Below are 15,345 nucleotides of genomic sequence, written 5' to 3' on the forward strand. Positions count from 1 at the left end.
CTATATGAAACTTTGACGACAAAGTAATGTCTCTGCTTTTAATAGGCTGCCTAGGTTTGTCATAGCTTTTCTTCCAAGAAGCAAGCGTCTTTTAATTCATGTATCCGTTAGGTCCTAACTTAAATATTGCTCCCTCAGGGATGACCTTCTGAATACTCCAGACCAAGACAGTTTCCTTTATAGACTTAACACATTGTAAATGAACTATTTGCATAATTGAGTATCTTCCCCAAGTCATAATTCACTTACCATTTTGTGTCCCTTCTTTTGGTGAGTGTCCAGGATGAATGGAAGCACTGTCAGGGTAGAGACTAGATCTGGATTTGTCTTATGTATTATCCCAATGCCAAGGAGAGGATCTGAATATAAATGTTTGTAAATATTTGTAGAACTAGTGACCAAATAGAAGTAGAATGGATATGGAAAGGGGGAGGATAGAGAAGAAATAAAATCATATATTGGAGGATGTTTAAAAGTAGCTATTATACTATTTAAAGTAACATCGAACCTACAACAGCTCTTACCCTGGCATTGTGTTTGAGTACTTTAATTTCAGATTTTTTTTTCAGAGAAGGAATAAGAAAAATTAGGAAAGAGAATTCAAAATCTTCCCCATAATTAAAGCTTTGAGGAAAATAATTGGTGAGACTTACTAAATTGTATGGACCAAGCAACATTTCCTTTTTACAGATAGTTCTCATGTGTTGGGAAAATCGACTATATGATGCTATGATCTATGTCTACAACAGAGGCATGAATGAATTTATTAGTCCAATGGAGGTAAGATTCTTCCTAATTTGTACACATATTTAATATTGTCTATTAATGTTTTTTCGCTTCTCTCCATTTGCTTTGAATAGTTTGTTTTCATCCAGTCACTTTAAATTGTCTTGTAGGTTTATTAGACTTGCACCCATTGTTGTTCAGGACTTTAGATAGTCTTTATAATTTTAACCTTCATATACGTATATGCCATTTCATTCTTTTTATCTGCATAAGTAGGTGTTTAAATCCCAGGGAACAATAGATAAAAGCCTGTGTGAAACTCTACGTTTTTTTTCTAAAAAGATTCATATTATTGTAGCTTTTCCAAAAGTTATAAGAAATTATTCTATACTATGGAATAATTAATTTAATTATTATTTATTAATAATGAATAATTTATTCAATTCTATAGTAGAGTAATACTCTATTACTCTATATGGGAGTAATGGTACGAATTGAGTAATGCTGTTTTGTAGCTGTATTCTGCTAGGGGAAACTCCTGAAAATGGTGAGAGGTCATTATTTATTAATAGCTAATTTGTTGCTTTTCCCATTTCAGGATTTTCTAGCATTCATTAGAATTTCTTATTACCTTACCATTAGAAAAGAGCACCTAAAAATCTTTTGGGTTTATTTTAAAAGAAACAAACCTGTCTCCATTCATGTTAGTTCCTTTAAATTTGAAGACAGAATTAAGGGTTATAGATTGTGGGTATGTCAGGAAGATCCCCTGGAAGAGGAAATGGCAACGTACTCCAGTATTCTTGCCTGAAGAATCCCATGGACAGAGGAGCCTGGTGGGCTACGGTCCATAGAGTCTCAAAGAGTCAGACATGACCGAAGGGACTTAGCACACATGCAGTGCCCTGCCAGCCCACCGTGTTATTATAGTAACTGCATTACCTGGGTCAGAGATCAGGCTCCCTGAAGGCATCCAGTCAGCATTTTTGGCATATTTAATAAACATCTGAAAGCATTTACAGTATTATTTAAGTCAGCAGTCATTCCATGATATTTCAGTTTTCTTTTCACTTGGAAGGTGAATATCCCTTTAGTTCATAACTCCTTAAGTTTTGTGTACTTCTTTTCTCTTGGTCATTTTCCAGAAAGTGCCACAGCCTTCCCGCACTGGTTTTGATTTTGATTGTCTGTGTTTCAAATTTGAACACCTCTCAGCTGCCTCTTCAGTGAGGTCATGACCTCTGTGCATGCAAAAATGTTCTCCATTTTTAAACCACAATTACACTATTAAACCACAATTAGAAATAATTAATGCAGTTTCTAGTTTCTCTCAAAATAATCCCTGCAAACAGATTCTGATTTGATGCATTGTATGTTGTGATAAAAATGGTTGTGGGGTTTTGTTATTGCTGCTTTGAAGTTTCTGTTTTGTGTGGATTTTTTATTGCTCAGAATCTGGTTTGTATTTATAGCTATGCATCTCAGATGGAACACTTTTACTGTTGAGGTTGCCTTGTTTTTTGTTGAGTAGTTTTCAAGTTTAATGACTTTCAGCAGGAGCTTGGTGTTTGTTGTTAAATAGTTATTTGGAGATTTTAGCAGTGGGAAGTTAGAGGCATCCTGTAATTGCCCTTTTATAATTCTCTGCCTGTAAAGAAATCACTATTTAGTGTTTAAAGTTTAGTTACTTCAGTTTAAAGAGGTCCAAATTAAAAGAATCTGAAAAGAATAGATACGTGTATATGTATAACTAAAGCACTTTGCTGTACACCTGAAACTAACACTGTTGTAGCCATGCGTTCCGGGAAGCAAGCTCACTCAGAAGGACAGTGCAGACAGTGGAGTGCCGTTTATTACACCAGTGGGCCCAAGGCAGAGTCTCCTCTTAGCCAAGGAACCCCGACCGACTTTTGTGAAAACCTTATATACCTTAAGTGTACTGCTCAAGCCCACATCCCCACATTCCTTAAACCTAGACTGGAAAGTGTTAAGGGGAGATACAATCAGGTTACAGCCATGATTCATAATCAGAAGGGTCGGCTAGTTATACATTGTAGCCTACACCAGTGGGTGTCATAAAGATTACAAAGGTGATTGACTACATAGGGGATTATTACATTCTTTTTGGCAACGGGAATTCTTGGTTTGGAATCTGGTGTTTATCAGTCCAAGAGGCCAGTTTGGCCGTAGGTATGTTATCCCCTTGGCTACCAGGCACATAAGTCCAAAGCTCACTGAAAGTGCAAGATGGAGCTTCCTTCTTTTTCAAGATGGAGTCAGCTCAGTCTGTTCCTTTCCTCCCTCAACACAACACTGTAAATCAACTGTACTCTAATGTGAACTAAAACTTAAAAAAAAAAAGGAACTGTATTGCCTTTTGAAATTTTCTAGTTTTTCTAGAATGAAAGACAGTGTCATCATACTTGAGATGATTACCATAGTCTCTGAAATCTTTCCTTAGTTCTAGTTTTGGCTGCTTCTAACATAATAGTGCCTTGTGTTGGGAGGGAAAACTTTTCCTCTACCAACTGAAATCCGAATGGTGGGGAGAAGACTGTGAATTAACTGACAGTGAACAGATTGACAGAGTAAAAGACAAGGTTTCTTCACACTTGTACTGGGAGAACTCAGAAATGAGTGAATCGCTAAAACAGCCAGAGGGAGAGGCTTATCTACCAGTTTAATGAAACTTGGGATGTGAGGGGGGAGGGATTTAGTTTTCCTTGGAAAATACGAAGAGCTTTATTGGGCTTTTGGATACTAATGAATAGTTGGATTTGCCCCACTTCCCAGCGCTAAGGGCCTGTCTTCTCCCAAAACAGTAAACTCCCTCCCAGGAAGGCCAGCGTAGTTGGCCTACAAGAAAATACAAGAAAATCTTATATTTTTCATAGGCTCTGCTTCCATTTCGATGTCTTTTTCTGTGGCTGCTGATTGTTCACATGTTTTCAGCTTACAGTAATCTTATTGTTTTGGTGGGCTACTAATCCTTTGATTTGCTTACTATTTTTAAAAGAATAAAGCTCTTTTAGGAGTCTGAGGATAGCTTATATTAGAAATAATGTTCTCAACAAAGACTTTCTTCTAACTGGTATTTGTTAAATGGTTTCTTTCAGTGAGGAATATGACACAATGATTATTTCCTAGTGATTCTACTGAAACAGTTTTATGTCCACATTAAAAGTTTTTGTATTTAATCTTAATAGCAAATGACTAATTCAATCAGAGAAAGGCGATTATAGCATAAGATTTTAATAATTTTTTGAAATATTTTTTTTAAAGATGATGTTGATTGTTCTATTAATTTTCATGCAGAAACTTTTCAGAGTCATTGCACCTCCTTTGAATGCAGGAAAGACGCTAACAGGTATTAATTTTTCTAAGCCTTAATGTTTTTCTCTTTTTTGTGTTTAAAAATATTATTTAAATAACACAGATTTCACCAATTTTATGTGTACAGTGTAAATTTTGATAATTGTTACATGATCATGTAACAACTGACATATTCAAATTGTAGAAGGAGCTATATAATTCCACACTAAAAGGTTTCCTTCTGTCCCTTGTACTCTGCTTCCCATAGTCCCATCCCCTGGCAATTTCTGACCTACTGTTTTTTTTTTTTTTTAACTACTGTTCATGTAAATAGAATTACATAGTATTTAGTTTGGTGTTTTATTTATTTCAGTTAGCACAGTGTTTTTGAGATTCATCCTTGTTGTTGCATATATAATTTGTTCCCTTTAGTTGCTGAAAATGGTAATCCATTGTCATTGGTTTATCTATTCATCAGTTGAAGGATCCATTTGCTTCTGTTTTGGAGCTGTTATAAGTAATGCTGCTCCATCTGTGATGAGTTTTGTTATGTTTTTAATTAAACTTTTTATTATGAGGAAATTGTAGATTCACATGCAATGGTATGAAATGACCCAGAGATCCTGCATACTGTTTACCCATTTTCCCTCAGTGGTAACATTTTTTTTTTTTTTCTTCCAGTTTTATTGAGATACAATTGACATACAACACTGAATAAGTTTAGGGTGTACAGCATAATGATTTGATTTACATACACCATGAAATGATTATCATGATAAGTTTACTGAACATCCATCATCTCACATAGCAGTGGTAACATTTTACAAAACTAAAGCAGAGTATCACAACCAAGTAGTCACACTGATACAGTCACAGTACAGAACAGTTTCATCACCACAGGTATCCCTTATGTTGTTCTTATCCCCCATTGCTGACCCATAGCTGTGAATAAGTTTTCTTGGGCATGTGTTCATTCTTCTTGGACAGCTATCTAGAATTAGAATGGATGGATTGTATAGTAAATATATGTTTTACTTTCTGAAGTATTGCTGTTTGGTTTTTTCAAATGAGTATACCGTTTTACATTCCCATCAGCAGTATGAGAGAGTTCTGATAGCTCCATATCTTTGCAAGCACTTGGTATTGTCAGTCTTTAAAAATATTTAGCCATTCTAAGTGGGTGGATAATGGATCTCATTGTGGTTTAAATTTTTATTTCCCTCATGGTTAGTAATGTCAGCATCTTTTCTTGTGCTTTTGCCATTCACGTATTTTTTTTTTTTTTTTTTGTATGAGCATCCATTTAATCTTTAGCACTTTCTAGAAAGGTAGAGAAGAGATGTTATTTTGACTTCGTATTATTGAATTCTGGGTGAAATCTTCCACCAGAGCCTTTTAGAGTCCTTATGTAGTCTGGATATAAGGCCTTTTTAAGTATGTGTTTCACAAAATTTTGTGCCCAGTCTATTGCTTACTGTTTTGTTTTCTTAACCATGTTTTTCAAAGAAGAAAAGTTTTCAGTCCTCATGAGGTCCGTTTTATTATTTTGTTTTTCTGTAGTTTTTGACTTTTGGTGTTCTGTTTAAGAAATCTTTGTCCAACTCAACATCATAAAGATTTTATCTTTTGTTTGCTTCTAGAGATAAAATAGTTTTTAGTATTTCTGTTCAGTTTTGTAATACATTTTGAGTCAGTTTTCATATATGATGCAAGGTGAAGTTCAGGGACTTTTCCCTCTGTAGTTATCAGTTAGTTCCTCTACCATTTTTTGAAAAGATTATCTTGTTTCTATTGAATTATCTGCACACCTTTTGTGAAAAAATTGTTTTTGCAAAAAATTGATTTTTGTCAAAAGTCAACTGACTGTATGAGTTTATTTCCAAACTTTCTGCTACCATTCCATTGGCCTGTATGTCAGTGCTTAGTTGCTTCAGTTGTGTCCAACTCTGCGACCCTATGGACTGTATCCCACCAGGCTCCTCTGTCCATGGGGTTCCTCCAGGCAAGAATACTGGAGTGGGTTGTCATTTCCTCCTCCAGGGGATCTTCTCAACCGAGGGATCGAACTCGTGTCTCTTACCTCTCCTGCATTGGCAGGCAGGTTCTTAGCCACTAGTGCCACCTGAGAAGCCCAGTGCCAATATACACTGTCTTGATTGTAACTTTGTAGTAGGTCTTAAAATCAGGTATCTTTAGTCTTCCAGCTTTATTCTTTTTCAGAATAAAAGGCCCTTTGCCTTCCTGAATGACCTTTAAAAATCCGCTTATCAGTTTCTTTTAAAAAGCTTACTTGAATTTTGTTTGGGGTTGCATTGATTCTTAGGTTAGTTTTGGTGGGGAGGGATTGCCATCTTAATGTAGAGTCTTCTAACCTATGGATATATATTTTCCATTTATTTTGGTCTTTTAAAATCAGTTTATTTTCTCAACTTCTGCAGAAAGACAGCTGAGACTTTGATAAAGATGGCTTTGAATTGATAGATCAATTTGGGGAGAAGATTGCTTTGAATTGATAGATCAATTTGGGGACTGTTGCTATTTTAGCATTATTACATCTTCCAGTTCCGTGAACACGGTCTATCTTTCCATTTGTTTGGTCTTGTTTAATTTCTTTCAGTGTTGCAATTTTCAGTGTACAAGTCATATACTTCTTCTTTTGCTGAATCTATTCCTAGCTTATTTAGTTTGATGCTATTATAAATGTATTTTTAAAAAATTTCATTTACAGAATGTTCATTGGCAGTGTATAGAAATAAAATTAAATTTTTTTTTTTTTTGGCAATACCAGCAGCTTGTGGGATCTGAGTTTCCCAACTAGGATTTGAACCCCAGCCCCAGAAGTGAGTGTTGAGTCCTAACAATCGGACCACCAGGGTATTTGCAGTAAAGTTGATTTTATATTGATCTTGTACCTGCATCCTTCATTCACCAGTTCTCATTTTTAAAATGGATTCTTTGGAATTTTTCATCTATATGATCATGTCATCTGTTAATAAAGTTAATTTTACTTCTTCCTTTCTGATCTGAATTCCTTTTATTTTTCCCCCCTAATTGATCTGGCTAGAACCTCCAATACAGTGTTGAGCAGAAGTGGCAAGAATGGACATCCTTAGCTTTTTCTGCCTAAGGGGGAAAGCATTCAGTTTTTTACCATTAAGTTCAATTCAGTTCAGTTGCTCAGTCATGTCTGACTCTTTGCAACCCCGTGAACAACAGCACGCTAGGCCTCCCTATCCATCACAGCTCCCGGAGTTCACCCAAACTCATGTCCATTGAGTTGGTGATGCCATCCAACCATCTCATCCTCTGTGGTCCCCTTCTCCTCCTACCCTCAATCTTTCCCAGCATCAGGGTCTTTTCAAATGAGTCAGCTATTTGCGTCCGGTGGCCAAAGTATTGGAGTTTCAGCTTTAACATCAGTCCTTCCAGTGAACACCCAAGACTGATCTCCTTTAGGATGGACTGGTTGGATCTCCTTGCAGTTCAAGGGACTCTCAAGAGTCTTCTCCAACACCACAGTTCAAAAGCATCAATTCTTCAGCGCTCGGCTTTCTTTATAGTCCAACTCTCACATCTATACACGACTACTGGAAAAACCATAGCCTTGACTAGACAGACCTTTGTTGACAAAGTAATGTCTCTGCTTTTTAATATGCTGTGTAGGCTGGTCATAACTTTCCTTACAAGGAGTAAGCGTTTTTTAATTTCATGGCTGCAGTCACCATCTGCAGTGATTTTGGAGCCCCCCCAAAATAAAGTCAGCCACTGTTTGCACTGTTTCCCCAACTATCTGCCATGAAGTTGTGGGACCGGATGCCATGAATATGATGTTAATTGTGGGTTTTTCATAGATGGCCTTATCATTTTGAGAAAGTTGCCTTCTGTTCCTAATTTGAGTGTTTTTAACATGGAATGGTTGGATTTTATCAAATGCTTTTTTCTGCATCTGTTAAGATAATCTTGTGGATTTTATCCTTTATTTTATTGATATGGTTTATAAGCTTGATTCATTTTTGTATGCTAAGTCAGTCTTACGTTCTTGGAATAAATCTCACTTGGTCACAATATAATTGTTTTTACATGTTTTAAGATTGAGTTTGCTAAATTTTTCTGAGAATTTTTTATGGCTGTCTTCATAAAAGATACTGTTCTATAATTTTCTTTTTTTCTTGGGGTATTTTATTTATTATTTATTTATTTATTTTTAAAATTTTATTTATTTTTAAACTTTACAATATTGTATTGGTTTTGCCAAATATTGAAATGAATCCGCCACAGGTATACCTGTGTTCCCCATCCTGAACCCTCCTCCCTCCTTCCTCCCCATACCATCCCTCTGGGTCGTCCCAGTGCACCAGCCCCAAGCATCCAGTATCGTGCATCGAACCTGGACTGGCAACTCGTTCCATATATGATATTATACGTATTTCAATGCCATTCTCCCAAATCATCCCACCCTCTCCCTCTCCCACAGAGTCCAAAAGACTGTTCTATACATCAGTGTCTCTTTTGCTGTCTCGTATACAGGGTTATTGTTACCATCTTTCTAAATTCCATATATATGCGTTAGTATACTGTATTGGTGTTTTTCTTTCTGGCTTACTTCACTCTGTATAATAGGCTCCAGTTTCATCCACCTCATTAGAACTGATTCAAATGTATTCTTTTTAATGGCTGAGTAATACTCCATTGTGTATATGTACCACAGCTTTCTTACCCATTCATCTGCTGATGGACATCTAGGGTGCTTCCATGTCCTGGCTATTATAAACAGTGCTGCGATGAACATTGGGGTACATGTGTCTCTTTCAATTCTGGTTTCCTCAGTGTGTATGCCCAGCAGTGGGATTGCTGGATCATAAGGCAGTTCTATTTCCAGTTTTTTAAGGAATCTCCACACTGTTCTCCATAGTGGCTGTACTAGTTTGCATTCCCACCAACAGTGTAAGAGGGTTCCCTTTTCTCCACACCCTCTCCAGCATTTATTGCTTGTAGACTTTTGGATAGCAGCCATTCTGACTGGCGTGAAATGGTACCTCATAGTGGTTTTGATTTGCATTTCTCTGATAATGAGTGATGTTGAGCATCTTTTCATGTGTTTGTTAGCCATCTGTATGTCTTCTTTGGAGAAATGTCTATTTAGTTATATCTCCAACAAATACTAAAGGATATTCTCTAGATAGGAAACACAAAAACGGTGTATATAATTTTCTTTTCATATCTTTTCTTTTTTGGTCTTAGTATCAAGTATATTTTATATCTTGGTATACTTGCTCATGAAATGAGTTGGGAAGTGTTCACTCTTCTGTCTTTTGGAAGAGGTTTTGAAGGATTGGTGTTAATTCTTTAAATGTGTGGTAGAATTCATTAATAAAACCATGTGAGCCTGGAATATTTTTTGTTGGAAGTGTTTAAATTACTAGTTCAGTCTCTGCTTGTTAAGTCTGTTCATATTATTCATTTCTTTTTGAGTCAGTTTTGGTAGGTTTTGTATTTCTAGGAATTTATCCATTTAATCTGTTATCTAATATGTTGGCATATAGTGGTTATGGTGTTCTCTTATAATTCTTTCTGTTTTTATAAGGTTTATAGTGATGTCTCTTATTACTAATATTTGTAATTTGAGTCTTTTCTCTTCTTGATCTGTCTAGCTAAAGGTTTGTCAATTTTATTGTTTTTTTTCCCCAAAGAACTGATTTTGATCTTAGTGATATTATTTTTCTTTGCTCTTTCATTTATTTCTGCTTAGCCTTTGTTATTTATTTCATCTTGCCTTGGGTTTATTTATTTATTTATTTTAGTTTCTTGAGGTAAAAGTCTAGATTATTGATTTGAACTCTTTCTTCCCTTTTTTTTTAATAGGTGTTTATAGCTGCAGATATCTCTAAGCAATGTTTTAGCTATGTTCCGTAAGTTGTGTCTCTTGTATCTTTATTTCATTCATCTTGAAGTATTTTCTAATTTGCCTTGCTGCTGCTGCTGCTAAGTCGCTTCAGTCGTATCCGACTGTGTGCGACCCCATAGACGACAGCCCACCAGGCTCCCCCGTCCCTGGGATTCTCCAGGCAAGAAACACTGGAGTGGGTTGCCATTTCCTTCTCCAATAATTTGCCTTGAGATATTGGTTATTTAGAAGTATGTTATTTAATTTCCACATATTTTGGATTTCTCACATTTCTTTCTGATACTGATTTCTCACTTTTTTCCATTGTAGTTAGAGAACATACTTTGTATGGTTTCTATTTTTTTCGTTTATTGAAACTTACAGCCTAACATATGGCCTATTTTGGAGAATATCCCAAGTGCACTTGAAAATAATGGACGTGTTTTGTTGTTGAGTAGAATGTTTCTATAGATGTCTGTTAGATTTAGTTGACCTATAGTTTTGTTCAAGACTTCTATTTCCTGTTCATCTTCCTCTAATTGTTCTATCCATTATTGAAAAATGAGTATTGAAGTATCTAAATGTTATTGTTGAAATATCTATTTCTTATTTTAGGTCTGTCAGCTTTTATTTTATTTTGGAGTTCTGATGCTGCAGTAGAGTTTACAATTCAGCCTTATTAGCCTTTACTTCCTGCTTGTGCAGATCCTCAAAGTCAGGCCTAGGTTGTAAGTCTTTTCAGGTCTTTCCTGCATGTATCCACAGCTCTTTACCTGTACATGTCTATGTCCTTCTCGAGTTCCAGAAATATTTTGGAAATTTTGAAAGCCCCTGAAGACCTCCATTCTCCAGTTTTTCCTTTTAAATTTTCTGGTGGGTCTTTAATCAGTTCCTTCTGGTGCACTACCTCTGGCACCTGTAAAGTTAAATATCGCTTGAGGATAGTGCTGTTTATTTCGAGTAAGCTCTGAGTCAGGACAGAAAAAGATAAGCCCTAGAATGCAGCTTTTAAGTGAGCTGCCAGATAGGTTAGACAGTGATAGTTCTCTAAGGGGTGGGCTTTTGGGGCACTCTGAACCCATTTTGCCCCCTTGAATGGTTGCATGGGTGCTGTTTTCATAGCTACCACAGTTGCAAGACTGTTTGTTGGTTTCAAAGCTATGGTGAAGCTGGGAAAAAGCGAATGGGACTAGGTAATGTTAAACCACCGTGAAGCTCACTGTTCTTACTGAGATTCAGGCATTTTCCTTGCCTGGGGAATCCCAGGGACAGAGGAGCCTAGTGGGCTGCCCTCTATGGGGTCGCACAGAGTCGGACACGACTGAGGCGACTTAGCAGCAGCAGCAGCAGGATTATTGGAAGCCTTAAGTAATTTCGAGAGTTCTGGAAAAGTTGATTTTGATCATATCTGCCACTGTTCTCTTTGCTTTCATGGAGGAGCAGATTATTGGAGGTTCTCCATCATCTTATAGGTCAGTCCATCTGGCTTTTGCTTTTGTTTGGTTTGGCCTTTTTCCTCTCTGTCCTTGTCCTTGGATGGTTTCTGTTGCTCTGCCTTCAGGTTCACTCTCTCTCATGTCAACTCAGCTGTTAAATCCGCTCTGAATATTTATCTTCCATGATCATATTTTATAGTTCTGTAATTTTCTTTAGGTTCTTTTTTATTGCTTCTGTTTCTCTCCAGCATCTCTCCGTTTATCTGTTCAAATTTTCATGTGTTGAAACATATTTTGTTTTGTTTCATTGAGGAGAAATGTAATAGTTGATTTAAAATTCTTATCAGTTCTAACATTTTGTTCATTTCAGGTTTGGACTTGATTTTCTTTTCCCTTAAGAAAAACATAATGTTTTATTTTCTTGTTTGATCACATGAAATATGATGAAATATTTTAGATTGTATCCTGAATATTTGAATGTTACATTATGGAGATTCTGGATTCTGTAAATTTTTTCCACCAATAATTTTTTCTCGTTGTTTTATCAGGTAATTTTCTTGGCTGGGCTTGAATTGCAAATTCTGTTTCTGTTGTGGCTCCAGTCTCTTCTCCAAAGGTCCTTTGTCCTTAGCTGTTTTGCTTTGATTCTGTTCCACCTATGTGTCTTAAGGGTCAGTCGATAATGAAGGTAATCAAGTTTGGAGATCCTCTCTCTGGCTTACTTTTTTATAAGATTCTGCCAGTCTTTTGACTGTTCACATCACCTAACTTCTCAAGCTCCCCAGCCAGAAAGATTGCTGGTTTTCCCATGTGAGCCCCCAGCTGCTTCTATGCTTGGCACACAGACTGCACTTGGTCTCAGACTGCAAACCTCCAGTGATGGTAATTTACTTGTGCACGTCCCTGTCTCCTCTCCTCTGAGCACATGAACTCCACACTGAAACCAACTACTCTAGGACCTTCAGGGGTGAACTCTCTTCTTGGTTCTGACCTTTTCTTTCTGGATGAGCTGCTCTGAATGTTGTTCATACACAGCAGCTTAGGGATCAGTCACTAATATGGGTAGATAGTTTGAAGATCCCCTCTTTGACTCTATTTTGAGATTTCACTAGTCTCTTCCACATTCATGGTTTCCTTCACTTTTCTGGTCCCCTCTCCCAGAAAGATTAGTTTTCCTTCTGTTGCAGCTTCTGTGTGCAGTTACTGCATGGGTGCCAGTCTGTCCTGTTCCCAGAGAATGTGAACTTCCCACCAGATTTGTCTACTACTTCTGTTCCCTTTTCAGTACCTTCAGGTAGCTTTTCATATCATGTCTAGGCTTTATAGTTTTTTCTTTCTGTAAGGACAGGAACGGGGAAGATCATTTGGTAGAGTCTTAATCCCTGTTTATTCTTAATCCCTTTTCAGTAGCCCTGAAACTAATCCTTTTGAAACAAACTTGAAAATTACCTTTCATGTATATATGTAGCAAAGATGAAAGCAGAATATAAAAAACTCCACGTTCTGGTTCATAAAGCACAATAAATTTAAAAGAATAGAAATCATATAAATCCTGCTCTCAGACCATAATAGAATTAAACTAGAAAATACTAAGAGAAAGAAAGCTGCTGCTGCTGCTAAGTCGCTTCAGTTGTGTCCGACTCTGCGTGACCCCAGAGACAGCAGCCCACCAGGCTCCCCCATCCCTGGGAGTCTCCAGGCAAGATCACTGGAGTGGGTTGCCATTTCCTTCTCCAGAAAGAAAGCTGGGAAGTCTCCAAACACTTGGAGATTAAACAACACACTTCTAAATAATACATGGACAAAGGAGAAATCTCAAGAGAAATTTAACAGTATTTTGAAATAAATGAAAATACTTAAAAATTTGTGAGATGCAGCTAATGCAGAGCTTTGAGGGAAATTTATAACATTGAATGCATATATTAGAGAAGAAGAAAAATCTAAAATCAGTACTCTAAGCTTCTACCTTAGGAATTTAGAAAAAGAACAAATTAAGTCAAAGTGAGCAAAAGAAAAATAATGAAAAATTAGAGCAGAAATTAATAAAACTGAAACTAAGAGATCAGTTGAGAAAATTGTTTATGTGAGGGGAGTGTTGGTGAAAACCAAAAGCTCTTTCTTTGGAAAGATCAATCAAATCTGAGCCTCTAGCCAGGCTAGCTTGGATAAAAAGGAGAGAAGACACAAAATTACTAATGTCAGAAATGGAAGAAGGGATAGCTGTCCAGATCCTATGGGCATTAGAAGAGTAATAATAAAAGAGTATTATGGACAATTCTATGCCTGTAAGTTTGATAACCCTAATGAAACAGGCCAATTTTTTGAAAAATACAATTTGCCAAAACTCACATAAGAAGAAATAGATAATCTGAATAAGCCTGTACCTATTAAAGAAATTGAACCAGTTATTAATAACCTTCAAAAACAGAAAACACTAGGTCCAGTGTGTTTCACTGATGAATTTTGCTAAACTTAAATTTAAGGGAGAAATTATACCAATTGTCTACAATCTTTCAGAAGATGGAACTCAGGGAATATTTTCTAGCTTTTTCTATGAGGCCTGATACCAAAACCAAGACATTGTAAGGAAATAAAACTTACAGACCAATATCTCTCATGAATATAAAAACAAAAATTTTCAAAAAAATATTAGCAAATTGAATCTGTCAAGTTATAAAAAGAATTATACACCACAACCAAGTGAGGTTTATCCCAGGTGTGCAAGGCTGCTTCAACATTTGAAAGTCAATTAATGTATTTCATCACATCAGTAGAATGAGAGAAGAAAAATCACACGATCATATCAGTAGATGCTGAAAAAGTATTTAACGAAGTTCCACTTCTATTCATGATAAAAACTCAGCAAATTAGGAATAGAGGAAAACTTGTGGAACTTGATAAAGAACATCTACAAAATACCTACAGCTAATGTCATATTTATTGGTGAGAAACTTAGTGGTGAGGAGCAAGGCAAGGATGTCCTTTTCTTACCACTGCTTTTCAACATGATGCTGAAAGTCTTAGCTAGTCCAAAGGATAAGAAAAGGAAATAAAAGGTATGTGGATTGGGAAGGAAGAAATAAAACTGTTTACAGGTAACTTGATCATTTATGTAGAAAGTCTGAAAGAATTGACCCCAAAACTCCTGGAAGTGATTAGCAGTTGTTGCAAGTTTGCAGATACAAAGTTAATATACAAAAGGCAGTCACTTTACTATATACCTTCTGTGAACAAGTGGAATTCAAAAATAAAAGCACACTGCCATTTATCAGTTCAGTTCAGTCACTCAGTCGTGTCCAACTCTTTGCATCCCCATGGACTGCAGCACACCAGGGTTCCCTGTCCATCAGCAACTCCCAGAGCTTGCTCAAATTCATGCCCATCAAGTTGTTGATGCCATCCAACCATCTCATCTTCTGTTGTCCCCTTCTCCTCCTGCCTTCAACCTTTCCCAGCATCCCACTCAACCTTTCCAGTGAGTCAGTTCTTCGCATCAGGTGGCCAAAGTATTGGAGCTTCAGCTTCAGCATCAGTCCTTACAGTCAATATTCAGGACTGATCTCCTTTAGGATAGACTGGTTTGATCTCCTTGCAGTCCAAGGGACACTCAAGAATCTTCTCCAACACCACAGTTCAAAAGCATCAATTCTTCAGCGCTCAGCTTTCTTTATAGTCCAACTCTCACATCCATACATGACTACTGGAAAAACCATAGCTTTAACTAGATGGACCTTTGTTGGCATAGTAATGTCTCTGCTTTTTAATATGCTGTCTAGGTTGGTCATAACTTTTCTTCCAAGGAGCAAGAGTCTTTTTAATTTCATTGTATTTCATGGTATAAATACCATTTATGTTAGTGCCCTTATGTATAAATCTGACAAAGTATATACAAGATCTAAATGAGGACAACTATGAAACTCTGATGAAAGATATCAAAGAACTCAATAATTGGAAAGATATTCTGTGTTCATGAATAGGAAGACTCTA

At 36.6% G+C, this 15,345-nt stretch overlaps 1 protein-coding gene across 1 annotated transcript in view; it reads left to right on the plus strand.

Moving 5' to 3' along the window:
- The first annotated feature begins 669 nt into the window (after positions 1-669).
- LOC113888823 (vacuolar protein sorting-associated protein 8 homolog) overlaps positions 670-15,345 on the plus strand; it is a 35,767-nt gene continuing 21,091 nt past the window's right edge. Inside the window, exons 1-2 of the mRNA XM_027535800.1 lie at positions 670-780; positions 4,042-4,093. Coding sequence (XP_027391601.1) covers positions 700-780; positions 4,042-4,093 — 133 coding nt within the window. The 5' untranslated portion in view covers positions 670-699. The remainder of the gene's footprint in view (positions 781-4,041; positions 4,094-15,345) is intronic.

This window comes from Bos indicus x Bos taurus, unplaced genomic scaffold (assembly GCF_003369695.1).
Source record: "Bos indicus x Bos taurus breed Angus x Brahman F1 hybrid unplaced genomic scaffold, Bos_hybrid_MaternalHap_v2.0 tig00002134_arrow_arrow_obj, whole genome shotgun sequence".
NCBI lineage: Eukaryota > Metazoa > Chordata > Mammalia > Artiodactyla > Bovidae > Bos > Bos indicus x Bos taurus.